Source organism: Sabethes cyaneus, chromosome 3 (genome assembly GCF_943734655.1).
Source record: "Sabethes cyaneus chromosome 3, idSabCyanKW18_F2, whole genome shotgun sequence".
Classification (NCBI taxonomy): Eukaryota; Metazoa; Arthropoda; class Insecta; order Diptera; family Culicidae; genus Sabethes; species Sabethes cyaneus.
This window is the reverse complement of record NC_071355.1, coordinates 78620344-78641306: the sequence shown is the minus strand read 5'-3', so window position 1 is coordinate 78641306 and position 20963 is coordinate 78620344. Positions and strand designations below refer to the sequence as shown.

The following is a 20963-nucleotide window of genomic DNA, read 5'->3' as shown; positions in this document are numbered from 1 at the left end:
TATTATATTAATAAACGTTTTTTTTTCACCCGCAGCAATAGCATACATGGATCAGCCGTCTGCGCCTACAACATGTCTGCCATTCATGCCGCTTTCTCCGGTGCCTTCAAGCACCAGGAATCGCTAGGTTCTGCATGGCACCGTCAGGATACCCAGCATCGGGATCACTACGAATGCAATGCCGGCCCAAGTGCACGTCACGTTTCCTTAATCGATTCTTCCAAGTACCAACTGATGGATCAAGCCGTACAACCAATGACCGGTCAACCACTTCATCACACCAAACTCGAACGATTCAGTCACATTGCGATTGATGTCATACCCACAAAGCTACACGAACGGGTTCACATCATCTACGTTGCAACCGATAGTGGTTTCATTAAAAAGATCTCCGTTCTCCCGCGTACGAAGAGTACTTGCGTAGTGGAAATTTGGAGACCAGAGCCTGCCAGCGATACCAAAATCCGTACAATTCAGTATGTGAAAGAAACTGACTCCCTGTACGTTGGAACAGATTCCGCAATCAGTCGAATATCTTCGCACCACTGCAATAGGCATCTATCGAAGCTAAGTTGTCTGAATTCGATGGATCCCTACTGTGGCTGGAATGAATTGCAGGAAGCTTGCACTATCGCTCCCAATGGAGACCCTTTGGCTAAGTATTGGATCCAGAATGCTACTGAGTGTCCCGTATTAACCGCTCCAGTGGACGGAGGATGGTCTGCTTGGTCAGAATGGAACAAATGTGCGCAAATAGGCAGCGGCCAAACTAACTCAGCTAACAATAACGAAGAACTAGCCGGTAATACAGACTCGTGTCTGTGCCGTACAAGAACATGCGATAATCCATCGCCAAAAAATGGGGGAAAGCCTTGTACCGGAATCAGCATAGCAGTATCAAACTGTACGGTGCACGGAGGCTGGACGGATTGGAGTGCATGGTCTGCATGTTCGCAAACGTGCGGAATGGCTGTCAAAACGCGCAGAAGGACTTGTGGCAATCCGAAACCAGCGCATGGTGGAAGAGTTTGCGTCGGTCCAGATCGAGCGGAAATATACTGTTCACATCTGCCGCCATGTCCAGCACCCAAGCAGCCCCCGATCGACGGAGGTTGGGGACCTTGGGGTGTTTGGGGAGAATGCAGTGCTCCGTGTGGTAGTGGTTACCGAATTCGCAGGCGGAAATGTGACGATCCAATTCCACAGAACGGCGGAATGGAATGCCCTGGATGTCACTTAGATTACGAAGTATGCAACACTAATTCATGTCCGGATGTAAAACGTGCCGGAACATGGACTCCCTGGCTGACACAGTTGAATGGAACTCTCCCGAATGGTAGCTATATCGAAAAGAGATACCGATACACGTGTAAAGCGCCGATCGCGGATTCATCGTTGCTTAAAATAATACCGAAGGAGGAAACCAGAGTTTGCCATCCTGATGGATCTTGCCAACGATCGTTGAGTGACTCATCACATAGCGGATCGGCTGCTGGAGAAGGTGAAGAAGGCTGGAGCGATTGGAGCTCGTGGAGCAGCTGCAGTGCTTCCTGCGGCTCGGGACAACAGTTCCGAACACGCTCCTGTGAGAAACCTGAATGCGATGGAGCGAACAAGATGGTGAGAACCTGCAATCATCATCCGTGTAAAGGTAATTTGAGTTAGGTTATTCCTTTATAGATATTAATTTTCTTCTGGTTTCTCGCAGGTGAATGGGGATGCTGGAGCGATTGGTCGCCTTGTTCCGTATCATGTGGACTTGGTACTAGGACGCGATCGCGTCAGTGCTTGTCGATGTCTGGCAATGTGATTTTCGGAAATGATTGTGAAGGACAAAGCACTCAGTATGAAACGTGCGAGATGCCCAGCTGTGATTGTAAGTTAGCTGTTAATTAATAAATCTGCATTATTAACAATTTCCATTGAATGTAGCTTTTCTTGGTTGGAACGAATGGAGTGACTGGTCGCCTTGCAACACAGATGGTGAAAGGGTTAGAACCAGGTCGTGCTTAGTATCGGTTCCGGATCCAAAAATGTGTCAGGGTAGCGATCGAGAGATCCGCAAGTGCCACCCGGAAATGAGTAACGGTAAGCGGATGTAATTCTAACATGCAATAGATGGTTTTCATTATCTCAATTTTTTTTAGAAATTCCACATGTCCTGACCTCCGGTTCATCACCGATAACGCTAATAGTCGTAGTAGCTGTAGTACTTGTCATCATTTGCTGTTTTGCCACCGCCTATATAACTATTCTACTGATGAAGAGAAAGGCTAAAGGCATTAAGGCGATTCAGGGATCTCCATGCTACGGATCGTACCCAAACCAGTACTCTTCGCTGCCGACAAAAGATGTAAGTTTATTCATCTATCTAATTTTAGCGATAAAATCACGTCATATAGTGTGCGTTTTGCACACAATTAATTGCTCGGCCAATTCTGGCTTGTAGGATATTTGTAATGTTTCTTACCTTGATAATCGCCGTGTGAACTCCGGTCACTTCACCTGCGGGCTGATACCACGAGATCCTAATACTGGCTACCCGATCTATTCAGTTTCATGAATAAAGGCATGTTGCGAGTATGCAGCGAATTGATTATAGGGTAATAGTTTTAATAATGGTACGGCATAGCATGTGCCTCACATACATATAGTGCTATCAGAAATGTTATACAATTCTTAATACATTTGATATAGCTTCTGATACAATGAAAAAGCCATAAACAATGGAACCTTCCGAAAAATTATAAGTTTTATACTTGTAGTTATCTGGTTTAGGTATACGGCTTTTGCAGTCCACGAAATGATTTCAAAACGATATTTGTTGTATATCCGACGTTTCGGCCGTTGATTTCAGCCTTTTTCAAAGGAAATCTAGCAATTGTTTGTTTTATTGACAACATGTAACGTACAAAATTATAATTTTACTCACATAGGTATCGTTTTACGTTAAGCGCACTAGCTCTGCGGTCTATTGTTAGGAGATTTTTAGTCCAAGTTTTAAGCTAATTTAGGAGATATAATTAGAATAAGGTTTTGATAGAGTAGTGCTTGTTTTATGAATTGAGATTATACCATTTCTTTTGCAAATTGTAGAGGATTGTGCATTTGAATGTTTTCTTTTTTCACTTTTTGCTAACTTTGGTTGCGTTTGCGTACACTGTGCTATCTAGCTTATTTAAGCTTTGAGTTATCAGAGCTTTATGTGTTATCTAGAGTGGCTGATTTGTTGTGGTGGGTGTGATTGGTTTACAAAGTTTTGGAGTTTGCTGTGGTGGTTGTAATTTTGGTCTGTGGGGTTGTTGTCGTCTGGCTGTCGCTTTTTTGATTTTGGTTTCGGTTTTTTATAGTCTTGAGTTGGTGTAGGAGCCCCGCGTATATGCAGCTTATTCCATCTACATCTGTGCGGTGATTAACTGTATGTGTTGTGTTGTTGATATGAAAGCTTTCTAAAAGTGGTAGGAGTTGTGGGTTGAGAGTGCGGTCTAATATTTTGGTATCGTCCAGGACCGCACAGATGTAGATGGAATAAGCTGCATATACGCGGGGCTCCTACACCAACTCAAGACTATAAAAAACCGAAACCAAAATCAAAAAAGCGACAGCCAGACGACAACAACCCCACAGACCAAAATTACAACCACCACAGCAAACTCCAAAACTTTGTAAACCAATCACACCCACCACAACAAATCAGCCACTCTAGATAACACATAAAGCTCTGATAACTCAAAGCTTAAATAAGCTAGATAGCACAGTGTACGCAAACGCAACCAAAGTTAGCAAAAAGTGAAAAAAGAAAACATTCAAATGCACAATCCTCTACAATTTGCAAAAGAAATGGTATAATCTCAATTTATAAAACAAGCACTACTCTATCAAAACCTTATTCTAATTATATCTCCTAAATTAGCTTAAAACTTGGACTAAAAATCTCCTAACAATAGACCGCAGAGCTAGTGCGCTTAACGTAAAACGATACCTATGTGAGTAAAATTATAATTTTGTACGTTACATGTTGTCAATAAAACAAACAATTGCTAGATTTCCTTTGAAAAAGGCCGAAACCAACGGCCGAAACGTCGGATATACAACAAATATCGTTTTGAAATCATTTCGTGGACTGCACTGCCCATAAATGGAAGACAGTCACATATGCAAAAACGTGCAGCGGCGAAAAACGCATTTGAAACCGCTACAATTTTTTCTTAAATATTGTGTAAATTTCGGAAACAAATCGTCCAAATCATCATAATATTTCTTGAATGTACATTATAGAATACTTTTACAAGCAATTTGTTCACAAGTGACCTACAATTTGTTCCAAAACTTATAAAAACTACCGAAGTTACTGATATGCGTTTATTTGTGCTTGAATAAGCAAGAATAAACGCATAACAGTCACACTCACAGCATGCCTTGATCCCTGCATTGCCGGTGAACCGGTGACTGCCGGTGGAGTATTTTCACGACCACGTGTGGTTGTTGTTTTGATAATTCACGTGCACGTTTAATTCAACTGTTTCAAATGTCTGTACTGAACTATTTGAAATTTGACGAGAGTAAGGATAACTCTGAAGATAAATTTCCAGTTCCTAGCATTTTCTGCTTTTATTTGTAATTTGTTATCGTGGGGTCGCATAAGAGGTTTTGTTCACCTCAGAAACTGGTCGCTTTCTTGTGTCAGGAACACTCCCAGAACGTGTCCGAGTGTGACCAATATGATCCTGGACATATTATATGACGACAAATGAACTATTCTGAGCTAGTTTTGCACTTTCGCGTACTTAGAGATGTCACATGTTGTATTTTAGTTCTATTCAGAAACTGATCCCTGTAGGGGTATCCGGAGCATTTCCTGATATGTGGTTAGATATGGTCAATGACGTCTTGAACACTTTATACAAATATCAATGGTCTAGTTTTGCAAATTCAAGTACTTAGAGGTGTCGTATAATGGAATTATTGTGATTCAAGGTGAGTCAAGTTCCATATATTCCGGAACTTGTTCCGACTATAGCTTCGGAACCGTGTATCCGCTCCAAATTTTCTTCAATAGTGTTCTTGTAGGCCATAAAATCTTTCGTTTGGTAGTTGTTGCAGTCAAATCGGTTCAGGAATTTCCAAAATCAAATGCTTATTCATATATTTTCACTACTGTGACTGTTATGCGTTTATTTGTAATATGGGACTGACATAGTTTAATATTTTTTTCAACATTTTGGGAACAAACATAGCTTTTTTGTTTGAAATATTGAAAGAATAGGTAATTTAACCGTTATGTGTGCGACAGGGTACCCGGGTACCTTTTCAGTTTTAAAATAGTTATAACTCATTCAATTTAAAACATACGTCATTGAAATTTTGCGATATCGTAAAACTCGTTGATCTTAAGTAATTGAGGTTTTTTTGGTGCATATCCATAAAGGGGTTTAGCAATGAGAGTCACTTGAATTTTTTTATTACGTAGGAGGGCGACAAGGGTACCTGGGTACCCATGATTTGCTATCTATCTTAACTTTAGTTATGTTGAACCGATTTGGATGAAACCGGTGGCATTTGATTCGTACATTTATCTAGTTTTTATTAGATAAAGCATTTGGCCATCAAATGACAAGTAGTTTCCGGGAATCGGTAATTCCGGAGCATCATCCGGTAAAACGTGGAAGGCCGCATGTTTTGAAAGAATATCAGCTTTCAGTAAACCCATTAGCTTTGAACTTGACACTGTGGACCCTTTTTTCATCTAATTATATAAATTGGTGACTTTAGATCGCATTGGCCACTCCAGAATTTGGTTCCTGTAGGGATACAGATGGCGAGTTGGGTGCCTAATCCAATATTAGAATTGGTTTAGCGGATCTTTTAGATGTTTTGAACTGAAATGGTCAGTTTAGTACCGATTGATAATTTCGGAACTGGTTCCAAATGTACAACGGATGGTTCTACGTTTTGAACGATTCTGATAATGCTAAGCATTATCTTGAATCCTGCGGTATCATCTGTGACCCCGTAGAAACCATTTTCGAAATAACCAATCAAAATACATCGAAATATAAAAAATATCACCTACCGAACTAATTCCAAGAACTTTGATACCCATATTGCTAGGTTTTACCTCCAATCCTGGACTGGCCACCCATGACCCCACAGGAACCTACTCCGGAATGGCCAACCTGATTCATCTCATTGTATGAAATAGTACATTGTATGAATTTTTAGAGTTTTTATATCCGCATGACTGATTTTCCTGCAATACAATCATTTCTCTTCCTCACAGCGGACACTCTGTCGGAATTCCGGATTTTCGGGCCCCGTATGTCTTTTAGTGGCCAAATGGCCAAATGATTCAAAACTAGATAAATTAACGAATCAAATGACACCTATTTCGTCGAAATCGGTATAAAATTGTTGATGTTATAACAATATCAATTTTGGGTACCCGGGTACCCTTGTCGCCCTGCTAAAGGTGTTTTTTTTGTCGCACACATAACGGTTAAAGATGATTCCCAGGCTTATCTAAAAAATGGTGAAAAGTCATATGGGACTGTTATGTGTTTATGGGCAGTGCAAAAGCCGTATACCTAAACCAAACACTATTCACAGTCGAAACCAGTAAAATACAAAACTTGTAGTTATCGTTAAAATAAATAAAGTTATAAAGCTTTAATCACTAATCATAAGCTACCTGTCTCTAAATCCTATATTGCGACAGTGCCAACAAGATAATGGAGGAGTTTCCAAAAATTAGCGCGGATTTCCAAGGAAAATAGTTGTTTTTCATATGTCGTATTAACAGGTTTGCCCGCTACAACGATCTCTTTAAGATGGACTCCAACAGGCTGGATGACGCTGCTAAGGCACGATTCCTTCTATGAAAACTAATAAGACCGGACCACAAGTGCTACAATAGCTTTATTCTGCCAAAGTTCGCTCGTGAGTTTATCTTCAGTGAAACAGAAGACAAACTAATATCGTTGTTTGGCGCGTCTATTGCCAGCTTTCGACAATGCTACAACCGCCTATAGACAACCAAGGAGGATGGTAAGGTCTCTTTCGCCTACTTATGCAGAGTGAATAAAGTCTATATAGGATTCAAGCTGAAGAAATCAAAGCTCATCGAAGAACATTTCAAGCGTTGAGTGAAGGCAAGACGGCGATATCGTGATGCAGCTAATTAACAAACTTAACGAAGATGCGAATCTCACTTCTTAAGGGGGCATAAACGACTAAAACTTTTGAAACATTTCATTATTTTTTTATTTCAAATTTTGATTTTTCAGTCTTTTCTGCTTATTTTAATACTAATTTTGTAATGATCCGACCATGGGAAGTGGTCTAAAAAAGATCCTACATATAAGCATTTCAGTGCGGCGTAGAACAACATCGTCGGAATAAAACGCCGCTCCTGAAAAACCACGATTTTCAAACTTAATGTACCTTTTCTCAGAAACTACACAACGTATCAAAACAAACTTTGTTTTTGTTTTGTTGGTAGAAGCTTGGCAAAGACTTTTATAACTTTTAAGCTTTGTAAACGAAACACTGCCAGAGGAAAAAGAAAAAGAAGACAACATTTTATTTTTTCAACCATCTTTCTTCTTTTTTGTTTTTCTCAAGCTATATTTCGGATTCTACAAAGCTCAAAAGTTATAAAAGTCTTTGTCAAGCTACTACCAACAAAACAAAAAAAAAAGTTTGTTCCAATACGTTGTGTAGTTTCTGAGAAAAAGGTACATAAAGTTTGAAAATCGTGGTTTTCCAGGAACGTCGTTTTATTCCGTCGATGTTGTTCCACGCCGCACTGGAATGCTTAAGTGCACCACTTCCCGTAGTTAGATCATTATAAAATCAGTATTAAAATAAGCGAAAAGACTGCAGTATCAAAATCTGAATTAAAAAAATAATGAAATGTTTCAAAAGTTTTAGTCGTTTATGTCCCCTTGACAAACTGTCAACCTGCACGTAGACAATAAAATCGTTAACTTCAAGGAGAACACCGATATGGTTGAAAACTCCTCGGCAGTGCTTTTCACTGCTGTCAACCAGCAGAGAGTCCATGTATTGATTCACCAACGGCACTCCCTTACACGATCCCAGAGGCCAGAACGTCTTTTTGACCTTTCGGTGGATTTAATTGGCTTCAGCAAGGGTTTCTGTTCACGCACTATTGACGTCACAACGGCATTATGCCAAAAGAAGGATACTGCGAGAGGATTGGGATAAAAGTGAATGCGTCAAACCCCAAATACAAGGAACCAGAGAAAACAACATTCGTCTTCCACGGACGGTGACTATTGATGGTAATGCACTTGCAGTGGTTAATAAGGTCATATATTTTAGACCTCTGGTCGCCGCCGATAGCAATACGAGTAAGGAAATTCAACGACGCATTCAACCTACAGGTCGAGCCTGCTTTTCTCTCCGCAAGACGCTTTGATCAAGGGGCATACGCCGCCGCACAAAGCTGACGATATGTAAAACGCTAATCGTACCGGTAGTCCTCTACGGACTTGAGACCATAACTTTACTTACGGAATATGTATATAGGTACGCACTATTTAAATGAAAGGTGTTGCCTACTATTCTTATGGGAGTAGAAACAGAAAGCGAAGATGCGCATGTGTATGCATCACGAGCTGCAGACACTACTTGAAGAGATTCCCATCGTACACCTGGTGAAAGTTGGGAGACGACGGGGAGCCGGCCACGGCACGAATTGCCGGACGACAGTGCAGCGGAATCGGTTCTCTTCAAGAACTCCACCGGCACCAGAAATAGAGAAGCCCAACGAGCTAGATGGCTCGACCAGATTAAAGCAAGCTTGCGGATTTCGAGACACTCAATGAATTGGCGACGAGAAGCCCAAACCCGTGTTCAATTAAGACAAGTTCGCGATACAGCACGAGCCACCCCGGGTCTATGCTGTTAGAGGAGGAGGAAAAAAGCAATCGTCGACGAGCGCTTGGACAAGCAACCGCCGAAGAAGAAGAAATATAAGTAGTTAACAAAAACATCCATCGAAGTTGGAAATTCGTCGAGCTGTATGTCGACGGTGCGAATGGTGAATGGTGTCCCTCTGCAAATGCAGTTTGGTAATGGTTCGGACATATTATCTCACATTAGTCATACGTCAAACTATGTCGTCTGATCCAAAAGTACACTATTAAGTAAGTACAGTACGAAAAGTACAGCCAATTTTGTTGGGCCAGAACAGTGCCCTGAGAGCTTCTACAACTTGTTTCATCGCTGTAGTGCAGCATCTCCACAGAGAACAGACATCCAAGCGAAAGGTCCCCACTTGGATAAAACTTATGTCAAATTAGTAGGGAAACTATAGTGATGATGTCACTAAAGGCGCATAAAATTCTACACTAAACTCACAACAGCTAGCTTCTGGCGCTAGCATAACGCTAAAAGTCCATATATACTAGCGCCAGAGGAGCCAAAGCTTGTCAGTGTCCAAATCAAAAGAATCATTTAGTTGGGAAACTATAGTGGTGGTGACGCTAGAATATTAGGTGATTTTAATTTGAAATTTTATCCAAGAATTCCCGAAAAATTTGTTCCGGAATGGATGTCTGTTCTCTGTGGCATCTCCCTCAATAATATTACCAAAGAGGGTATGTATTATGTATAGATATTAATACCATGATATCGACATTTTGATCATCGATCTGATGGAAATCAACGTATCACCTTGTTCGCATGCGCAACAGACTCACGACATTGCTGACCTTCGGGTCCATTTCCCCGCTGTGTTTAGTACGAAAATGGGCCAGTGCAATAAAACTCCGCTATATCTCGTACAAAGTCATTGCCTTTGCCCCCAGAGGCTGCTCACGGCGACACCGCTTAGCCAACGACATCCGGGCTGTAGACGAGAACCTGTCCTGGCGACAGATAAAAGCCATGGAAGGTAACCGTCGGCGGTGAACATCGCATCCCTTTGTTCCGCCGGATCGGCGGACAGGAACACATAAGTAAGTAAAATATGTGGTACTAAAGGACGATCCTACGAACGACCGGTGTCGTACAGCATGAAAAAGAAACCTAGATTCGAAAGTCTCGGAATCGTCAGAAAAGTTATTTTTTCCGACTGGGATGCACCGATTGCCGTCGTGTGGAAACCAAGCCGAAGGCATCTTCACGAAAATGCCCAACTTCCGATACTTTAGCCACATTGACGAATCGGACGCCAACCAGTCTTCGCACTCAACACGCACAAAGACCTTTACCAATATACCGATGGTCGCGCGGTGTCAAATAAGATCCGGAGGTGTTTCAACCAATAATAGATGCCATGGTATCCACTGTAAAGTGTACCAAGAACTCTCTTGGTGATATTGTGGCAGAGGGTCGAACGCCAGGGGTGCGCCGATGAAACTTCGATCAAGCACGAAAGGTTGTCAGCATGTCATTCGATTGCTTGCGGGAATCTATTCAATTGATGTACTGCTGGCGCCCCGCAATCCCATTATGAATATCTTTGTGTCAACACATTCTTCAACGGGTCCAACAACATCAAGTGTTACGTAGCCTGACTCCACCGATATTCCTCGTGACACAGTTCTGCACAGCGTACTGTTGTCCCGACGATTCACATTGGTGTTCGACCACAAACTGCCCCTCAGATATTTGACTCGAAGAAGGCCAATTGCCATTGACACCTCCAATGAGCTCCAATGGTATTAGCATCAGCAGCAGTTATTGCTCGAGCAGCACGTTCCTCACTATCGTGTTCCAATGGTAGATCCTAACCCTTCTCTTTTACGAATTCGAGACTCATTACATCTCCAAGGATAGCTTCGTTCACACGTACTTTCCAGGTCTACGTAATAGCCAATATCGAACTGGAGCACAGCGTTCGCGCTGTCGTAAACGAATCACCATCCAAAGCGGAACTAAAGGCTTCATTTAACTGTAGCAAGTCATTCACTTCATCGACGATGGTTGGCCTATAAAAAAGCAGCAGCACTAATCCCAGAGTTCAACGGCTCTAAGACGGGAGTGTATCTCCGACGTAGCCGAATAACTCCTATGCGGTGAAAAATTACTCATTCTGTCAATATTCAGGCAGTGCGTTCTCCAACAGTTACCCTGGAGTTGAACAAATGCGTTCCATTATCCGTCAGCACATGTACTGCCCAAACATCGATGACGAGGTAGCGAAGCATGTCGGTTGGTGAAACGAGTGCGACAACGTAGACTAGACTAACCAGGAGACAACCGTGAAATCATGACAGACACCAGCAAAACCGTTGCAGCGTATACATCTGCCAACGACGGTCCTTTGAGAGGGAACTAGTTTCTCATAAATACTGGTCATTACGTACACCAGATGGCCTTAAGTCGCATGAACCAAGGAAATCACCACCATAACAATCTTGCAAATCATTCGAGGAACTTTCGCCAGGCACAGTTAATCGGAAACACAGGTTACAGATAATGGGAAACAGCTCACCGGTGCCGGTGACTAGTTTGAGTCGTACTGCGCCGGTAAATCAGTGGAATAACTGAGAGGTTTTTCAACGCATGCAAACACTCCCTAGAGGAAACCCCTGCGGAGGAGAAACGCTTTGGCACCTTTCTTCTGTGCTACAGTACCATGCGGTGTCTCGACACCAACTAGATATAATGATGACGTGCGTGGAACTATTGCCTACGCCCTTCTATAAGTTGCCAGGTCCTGCTCAGGAAAATAATTCAACTAAAGACATTGCGCAAATTGTGAGTTTCCGGTCGAGCTACAAGAATACATGTAACCGTCGAAGCCATCGAACTTTCTTTAATTAGTTCTTTAACTTACGAAGGCAGCCTGCGAGGAATGATCAATACCAACACTGGTCTATCCAAGCAAGGGTCATTGGGCCATGTGTCCCAGTTTGTGTTTTATGTGTGTTCAAAACATAAAAATTTCGCAAGTACTCCTTTAGGTCCGACCCCGGAAGTTCGGGGAATGTAACGGGTGGCAACTAAAATTTTGAAATTTGTTCGCGGCCCTTATGCTAACCAACAAACGAGCTCAGAGAGAAATGAAAGTATGTATGTGTTAGCTCTCTCTCTGCTCTTTTTGTTAATATTTTTTGTTTTGTTTATGCTTGCCCAGTTTTGCTAAAAATGGCGTCGAAACAAGAAGCATTTCGGGAGCGCGTTGTACACTTACACGAACTGTCACAGAAATCTCGGCAAAAAGTATACGGTACAATATTTAAAAAGCAAATATGTTGCGGCTTCAACTGTTTACCATATCCTAAGATGCCCAACAACTATTCGCAAGCAAGGTAGTGGAAGATCAACCAAAATTGAAGGACGTGTGCATCGTTCTCTAGCTCGTTTCTTCAACAACAAGCCCCCTGGTTTGGCTATCTATTAAGATCCACCAGAAGAATGTTTCAAGGAAATTTTGATTCCGTTTCTACAAAAATATTATGCAGATGGACAATACGTGTTTTGGCCGGAACCGGATAGAGCATCATCGCATTACGCCAAAAAAACACAATCGTTATTGAAACCACCACCCGAAAAATCTGTCTTAGTTCACCCAATCGAAGATTTCTTCGGGATTTTGAGTTCCTTGGTGTGCAAAAATAACTGGAGAGCCACGAATTGCAAACAGTTGATTGGTAGAATCAAGAGATGCATTCGCAAAGTTGACATGACGGCCGTACAACACTCCTGTTTCGACGTCAAACGAAAGCTTCGCCGAACAGCCGATTACGGACCGTTTTCAAATATACACTAATTTTTTTCAACAATGGATAATGTATCTTTAATTTCGATAAATCAGATCTTCTTCATATAAGTATCTTTGTCCTTTTTTTGACAGCTTGAGAAAAAATTCCAAAATTTTAGTTGCCACCTGTTAATTTTTCGCCTAATACTTTTGTGATAAAAACATTAATTGCGTAAAAATAGATCCAAGTTTCAAGTCCAATTTAAACCCAATTTCAGATCCAATTTCATGTCCAATTTCAAGTCCGGTTTCAAATAAAATTTCAAGATCAATTTTAAGCCCACTTCGATTTTGAGCCAAATTTTAGGTCCACTTTTTTGGTAGGATTTCAAGCCCAATTTTGAGTCTAATTTTAAGTCAAATTCAAAGTCAATTTTTCAGGTAAACTGTAAAATTTTATTTGAAGTATGATTTCACGGGCCCTAATAACTAAGTCTCGTTAAGTGTCACTTTGCTCGACTGACCTACTTTTGGTATTATGAAAGTCACACGTGACGCCATTTTGTCGAGTAACTCGACTGAGTCGACCGCTATCAGCTAGTGGCTCAAATGACGCCTGAGCTTGCTATATTTTGGTCGAGCATTGAGCCGCTATGCTAGCCGTTCTTCCCACACTCGACACTCGACAGTAACTGAGTCGAGTCGAGCTGCTCGACATGACTTATCATAATAGGGCCCGTAAATTTGAAGCCTAATTCTAAATCCAATTTAAAGACTTAATTCAGCTCCGGTTTCAAGTTTAGTTTCGTATCTAACTTTTTATCCGATTTCAAGTAGAATTGCTAGTCAAACTTTAGTCCAATTTAAAGTTCACTTTCATGTCTAATTTGAAGTAAATTTTCGTATCTGATTTCATGTCCAATTTCAAGTCCAATTGCAAGTGCAAGTTTTATTCTAATTTCCAATTGACTTTAAATAAAACATTGACTTTTGGCTATCGAATTCTTCGATGTTTCTCACGCAACATTTTACTTTTATCTTTTGAATTTCAAACTTTAATTTTGACTCTCGTCTTTACTCTTAATTTAACATTTTACTTTCGAGTTTTGCCTTTTAAGTTTTGGGTTTTATCTTTTGATTGTTGATCAACTTTTGGTTTTATACTTTTGACTCTATTGACTCTATTTTCAAAAAATAAATGAACAATATCCTTTTGATTTTGTGAACATAAAACAACAGCATTTCTTATAATCTTTTTTTTTTTGTCGTCTTCCCTCACTGCAGTACACCGAAAGTCACAAACCGAAGCGGCAGTCCTCGTTCAATGGCCGGAACGATGCTAGCGGTTCGAAAATTGCCAACGGCCACACCACCCTGACCAAGTCGAACAATGTCAACGGGGCTCTCGGTAACAACACACCGAAGGTACTAGCCAAGTCGTTCAACGACACCGACACGGCCACCATCAAGCGGAACTCGCACGGACTGAACAACATCCGCCATGCGCGGCAACTGGAACTGGAGGAGGAAAAGTATTGATCCCCTGTGAGAAATCGGACGGAATTCGGAACAACTTACAAGCTGGAATAGTGTGTTTGTTAATTTTCATTAATCGTTTTTTTTTTTTGTTTTGATTCAACTGCGATAGTCCATCAAGCGATAGCATTAATAACGGTCGAAGCCAGTAGAAAAACTTGTATGCAAGTTTTCTGCACCATCGTGAATGCTTTGCAGTGTATTGGAAACGAACCTAATCATCATTTTCTTCCATCCTAGAACAATTTCGTAATTCGTAATTCGTAAATACCTGCAGTAGAGGTAGTCGATTAGAGCAAGGCTGATGAAATTAGACTTTATCAATAGCAACTAAGAGGAAATGTTGTCTAACTCTTTAGACTTAGGTGAATATTAGCTTGAACTAAGCAGCAGCAAAAGAAAACGCTTAATTTCGCTGATAACCGACGATCCTGGGGCTACAAAAGTTTAACCAAATGAAAAGATAATCTTAACACTTTCTACAAAACGAACCGCTACTTATTTGTAACTTTTTACTCAATTAGTTAGCAGTACCTTGTAGGGTTAACAAAACAAAAATTGTGTTAACAAAAATTGGAGCTTGCTATAGAGCTGTAACGACGATTATGACAAAAATATTGAGAAAAGATTAGTGCACGTTACTACGTATAGAATCCATTCTGTGCCATTACGGTGGGAGATCACGATGCAATTCTTAAGACTCTCGACACACGCAATCATAGAGCAATTGTGTATTTTACTATTTCGTTTCTGTTCTTCATTTTACATCTAAATATATTAGATATAATGTTGTTTTGAATCAACTAGCGCTAGGAATTATCAGTAAAATTTGATTTTACTCGTGATAAAGTAGCTCAAATTGAGCGGTACGTTTTCAACGTTTAGCGATATGCTTAGGCGATAGATGTTTGTAGATCATATTTCTAGGGTATTAACAAACAGTAAGACTTAAAACAAAAAGACATTTTAGTAACGACAGTAATTTTTCGGATACTATATAAAATAAAGATAAGAAATGTTACTTTTAACCGAGTTTCCGTTCTTTTTTTACTCTTATGGTCTACGGCAGAATCCGAACAAGGTGTAATCGTAAAAGTATTGTTTGAAGAATAAAGTTTCCCATTTTGCGTGTTCAAGCAAAGCTTTCTTTTGAGCTCTACTCAACGGAGCAGCATGGTTACTAATCATACACGGCTATTCTATATTTCGAACGAATTGGTATTTCGAACGAAAGTTTTTTCGAACGAAATTTTCGCCAGCAAAATCAAATGGGCAAAACATCTCGTTCGAAACAAGTCGAACGAAATAAAGGATCGTTCGAAATACAGAATAGGGGTGATAGTGAATCTGAAAAATGAACCATTTTGTGAAAATCTAGGAAACCAGCATGAACTTAATTCTCATAGTGATGAAGAATGTGTAAGTAGCGCAGAGAATGTCTTTTCTTCTTCTTCTTCTTCTTCTTATTTTTGATGAGGAAAATTAAAACAGAAAGATTAAAATCAAATCAGCATTCTCGGGTTTACGAGGGGTTTGAGATTTCATCGCAAATAAATACTTTCACTGTTTTGTTCAATCCAGGGGGGATCTATTGCTGTCAAATTCCATACATGTGTGCGTTACCGCAGATGGTGTTTGGTCCATGACGTTTGTACTGTCATGGACCAAACGGCGTGTGGATTGATTTCGAGCCAAGGGACTCGCAACTCTATTTTTGTCTGCTGCAGTTGACAGAAACTCAAACCCAAACACGCAGCGCAATTGTCGTTTGTATTGTTTTGATCCCGATAATGCATTTATCTGCTTTTTAGCGTAAATAAAACAAACTAAGAAACTTTTCGAAAGCTACATATGCAGGCAAGAGCAGCAAATCGGTAAGAAAAAAAGTAGCAAGAGCGGCATTGAAAATTATGGTCACCTGCCTGCCCCTTCACATGTGAGTTTCACAATTCCTTACCGATAGATCCCCCCTGGTTCAATCAAGCTATTGCCACAGACCAACAGACATAACACTCGTTTTCCATTCTTCGTACCGATTAAACCGTCATTTCAAATTTGGGCTTAGTTGGGAATGTCTTCGTTTTGGTCAAAGTGACGCTTTTTGACGAAAGAAGGGGAATTCCCCATAAAAAATACTTGCTACTTCGAGGGACACCCATGTTGCTATTTGATATTTGGGAATGTCGATCATAGACAGTGCTAGTGTTCAAGCTAAATGTGAGGTACGATAATTTTTGTTGATTTTTCTTCCAAGAGTTATGTCTGTTTGCCTGTGCTATAGCTATCCAGCTTTCCACGAGCGCTAATGGCGGATATTGAGCACAAGTGGGCACAATTTTTTGACATGCATTGGAGGAGCGTCGAGTTCGCCCTGACGGAGTTACTATGGATACATTTATAATTGTTTGTTGTTCGAGTATAATAATGTAAACATTGGTTGATTTTGCAGATAAGCTGAAGTGGAACATAACTAAACGGATTCAAACTTTTATAGTGGTTTGCGGCCATAATTTACTGAAGGCACTGACTCAGAATACTTTTTCACAATCGTGCGGATTAAACATTCGAAACATTACACATTAACGCAAACATTAACTTCATGTTGGTCGAGCCGTTGTCAAGTTTACTCTCGAACAGCGTCTCGACTTGATAAGAAACTTTCCGTTGCGTATTTGGACATTTTCCCTGAAATGTTCGAAAACTGCGAAGTCACAATCCATAAAACTTCTTGTCCGTACAATTATGTTCCTCTTTAGCTAATCTGCAAAATTGAACAATGTTTATATTTTTACATTCGAACAACAAACAATCATGAATGTATCCATAGTAACTCCGTCAGGGCGAACTCGACGCTCCTCCAATGCATGTCAAAAGATTGTGCCCACGTGTGCTCAATATCCGCCATTAGCGCTCGTGGAAAGCTGGATAGCTATAGCACAGGCAAACAGACATAACTCTTGGAAGAAAAATCAACATTTTACATAAAATTTCACATTCAGAACCGGTTCGTCTTCTTCGTTTTTCGCTCGCTGTATGTCAAAAATGACATTTTAAAACGGGAGATATGTGCTTCACATTCTGCATTACAGGTAAGAAAATAATATTCAACCTGTTTCTGCGGGATTTAGTTTCTGTTTTTAAAGCCTCACGAAACATTTCAAATGGTCGATTCCAATAACGTGCGTGCTCCGTGCATTCTTTTTGTTTTCAGAGCAAAGGTCCCGCTCATCTGGTTTCAGCTTCTGAAATGCACCGAAAACTAACAAAAATAAGCTGAACGTAAGAATGAACAATAAAGTACTGTGAAATGCGCAAATGTCTGTATTGTATTTAAATATTTATGATGATAGCTTTTTTTAATCAAAAAGTTACGCAAAAAACACAAACCGGTTGAATCGGTTTCGGTATCGGTTCTGTTCGACATGGCTGACAGAAATCGAACAGAAATCTGGCAGAGAAAACCGTTAGGCGAAATTTCTGCCAGAATCGGTTGTTGCATTTCTGCTAGTTTTCACGGGTGACGGCGGCCAGAAATCCGGCAGAATGCCTGGCAGAAAAAGTTTTTCGCTACCAGATTTTTGTTCGATTTCTGCCGGACGCGCCTAAGCGGGAAGTGGCAAACTAAATCTTGATGTCGCTGCCATCGCTGCTGTGTAACTCCTGCACAAAGAAATATTGATGAAGGTACATGGATATTTTTTGTTGCGTTTGGCAAACTATTTCTGGAGGGCGCTACCGGCAGATTTTACACACAAAAAATGGATTACTTCCTTCGAGCCTGTTAATCTGTTCTCTGTGCTTATGATTTATGAAGGGTGTTATGAAAGCCAAAACAAAGAGAGCTGAAGAAAAGTCATGTCGCCATGTCGTCGCCATGCTATTTTCATTATCTTGATACAGCAAAGTTTCGTTAATTGGTGGTTCGTTAATTGGGCGGTTCGTTAATTGGGTGTTCGCTAATTGGGCTATGTGACAACTTGAATGTCAACATTGTATGGAATTTTCGAGTTTAGAAATTTCTAACAACTGTCAGTCGGCCCAATTAGCGAATCTGCTGGAGTGCAGTCGTGGCCCAATTAACGAATTCAGGCTGTATTCAATTCCATTTTATATACAGTCAACCCCCGCTAATATGAAAAACACCTCGTTCAGATCAGGCGAATTCGTTTTTTATCTGAATATTTGGTAACTCCATTCACTTTCACATACGCGCAAGGCGCGCACCCTATGACCTTGTTGCTTTGATTTGACGAAAACAAACGTTTTGAAAACATGCTCGAATTCTGAACATCCAGATCGTAGAAGTGGAAATTGGCTCGACAGTATCAACTAAAATAGTCTATTTTGAGTGCTGGAGAGAAATAAGTTGCATTTGAGCTATATGCCAAAGCTGCTGAGCAAGAGGAAACGTATTAAGTTTTACAGTGGACCCCCGTTCGTTTGAACGATTCATCATGCAAACTAACGGGGTTAGTTTTTAATTTGAACAACTGGTAACCCTAAATATGCTGGAACTTGTGTGAACCGGCTGCCCTGCTTTTTGTTATTGTTTTGTTGGTTTGATTCAGTAGGCAGTTGCAAGCAGCGAATATTCATTCTCCGATCGGATTTCTACCATAATCGTTGGGAAAACGCAATGTGAAACAGATTAAACACGCTAGATCAGCACAAACATATCGTGTTTATGAGCATTGTCTGCATAAGCAAATGATGTCATATTGAGTATGACGTTTGAACCATTTTTAAATTGCACGTCGTGCAAACCAACGGGGTTCAAATTAAAAAGTGTTCAGATTAAAAACGGTCAAACGAACGGGGGTCCACGGTATTGCTTTTTTTTAATTTGCCCGGTCAACTTAACCGTCGATTGTGTATGACGCTTGATCAGTTTTTAATGTGAACGCATTCATACCAACGGGGTTCAGATTAAAAATGTTCAGATTAAGGAAGGTCATTCCAGCGGGGGTACACGGTATTCCATTTATTATTATGTATTCATAAAATGACACTAATTGTATCAACTGATTATTGTATTCATAAAATGACACTAATTGTATCAACTGATTATTGTTTATTATGGAGGACGCAAAATTACTCAAATGATACCAACCAACAATGGTTTCTACTTCGCAGAAAAATTACGATTTATTTAAAAATAGAGGAAAAGAGTATAATTTGAAAGCGCGTTTAGTTTTTAGAATTTTGTCTGCGTTCTGCACAGCCAATTTTTTTTAATAACCCGCCACACACCCCCGTTACCAAAAAGCTCACACAGAGAGCCCCCTGGTATCGGACACTTACAGACCTCAGCTAGTAGGAAAAAACTGGATAGCGAACAAGCAAAATAAAAAATTATAGCTGAGGAATTAACGAAAAGGGTATCCAGCTTTTTACGCACCATAATTGTGGACGCTATAAATTGTGTTCGTAATATGCGAACAATCTTTTTGACAACTCTGCATACATCAAATCTGGCACTCTTCTCTTGCAACACTACCGTGCTCTTTCTTTCGTTTACGCCAAAGAAGGAGAGCAAAACTGTGCGAAATGTAAACAAAACAATTGCTCTCCTTCTTTTGCGTAAACGAAAGAGAGAGCAACACATGCCGTACAGGAGAAGAGTGCCCAATTTTGATGGATGCAGAGTTGTCAAAAAGATTGTTCGCATATTACGAACACAATTTATAGCGTCCGCCATTTTCCAGCTTTTACGAGCCATAATGGCGGACGTGTTCGTAATATTTGAACAGCATTTATGACATTTTCCTAATACATCGCACGTTTTCTTTTTGTACAATGCCTTAGTTTTACCAGAGACAAACAGACATAACCCTCGTTTTCCTTTCTTTGTACCGATTAAACCGTCATTTCAAATTTGGGCTTAGTTGGGAATGTCTCCGTTTTGGTCAAAGTGGCGCTTTTTGACGCAAAAAGGGGTATTCTCCATAAAAAATACTTACTACTTCGAGGAATACTCCTGTTGCTATTTGATATTTGGGAATGTCCATCATAGATGGTGTTGGTGTTCAGGCTAAATGTGAGGTACGATTTTTTTTTATTGATTTTTCTTCCAAGAGGTATGTCTGTTTGTCTGTGGTTTTACTGTGAACGTGCGGAAAGAAAACGTGCGAAGTATTTTGGAAATGTCAAAAATGCTGTTCAAATATTACGAACACGTTCGCCATTACGGCTCGTAAAAAGCAGCAAAAAAGATATGCGGTGCAGGTTACAGCAAACACACGGGCGATATTACAATAGATCTACAGCTTGGTCGCAGTAATGAGTCCACACAAGAAAAAATAGCTTTATTGTTGCTTATTTTAACCGAACAAAATGTTTTTTATACCCAGTTGGCCGAAATATATACGTCGCGAAAACATATTCGTTAACCTATTCGTTTTGTTTGGATGTTGGAGTTCGGCAAGGGGTTTCCAACAGCAATGATTACCACGCACCTTTGAAAAAAGTTACTTATAATTACTTTACTGATTACCACTAATCAATCTCTTGTGATTACTATAAATTAATCATGATTACCAGCGATTACTTAAGATTATCATTGATTACTCTACGGATTATCATTGATTACCTAATTAATTCGTAAGTGATTACAAAAGTAATCTCTGACGCACTTATACGCCTTACTGGAGATCCCCCGGAGTTCGGTCCTATTAAAATAATGGTAGTCAAACGTAGAGTGACTATATACAGAGTGGCGACAATGTCAAAATTGGAATGATAATTATCTGTC

The 20963-nt window shown here is 40.3% G+C and overlaps 1 protein-coding gene across 1 annotated transcript in view; it reads left to right on the top strand.

Annotated features, from left to right (window-relative positions):
• LOC128742855 (semaphorin-5A) overlaps positions 1 to 15146 on the top strand; it is a 357873-nt gene extending 342727 nt beyond the window's left edge. The window contains exons 6-10 of the mRNA XM_053839338.1: positions 36 to 1651; positions 1709 to 1876; positions 1933 to 2088; positions 2148 to 2353; positions 13961 to 15146. Of these exons, the coding sequence (XP_053695313.1) occupies positions 36 to 1651; positions 1709 to 1876; positions 1933 to 2088; positions 2148 to 2353; positions 13961 to 14215 (2401 nt within the window). The 3' untranslated portion in view covers positions 14216 to 15146. The remainder of the gene's footprint in view (positions 1 to 35; positions 1652 to 1708; positions 1877 to 1932; positions 2089 to 2147; positions 2354 to 13960) is intronic.
• The last annotated feature ends 5817 nt before the right edge of the window (positions 15147 to 20963 follow it).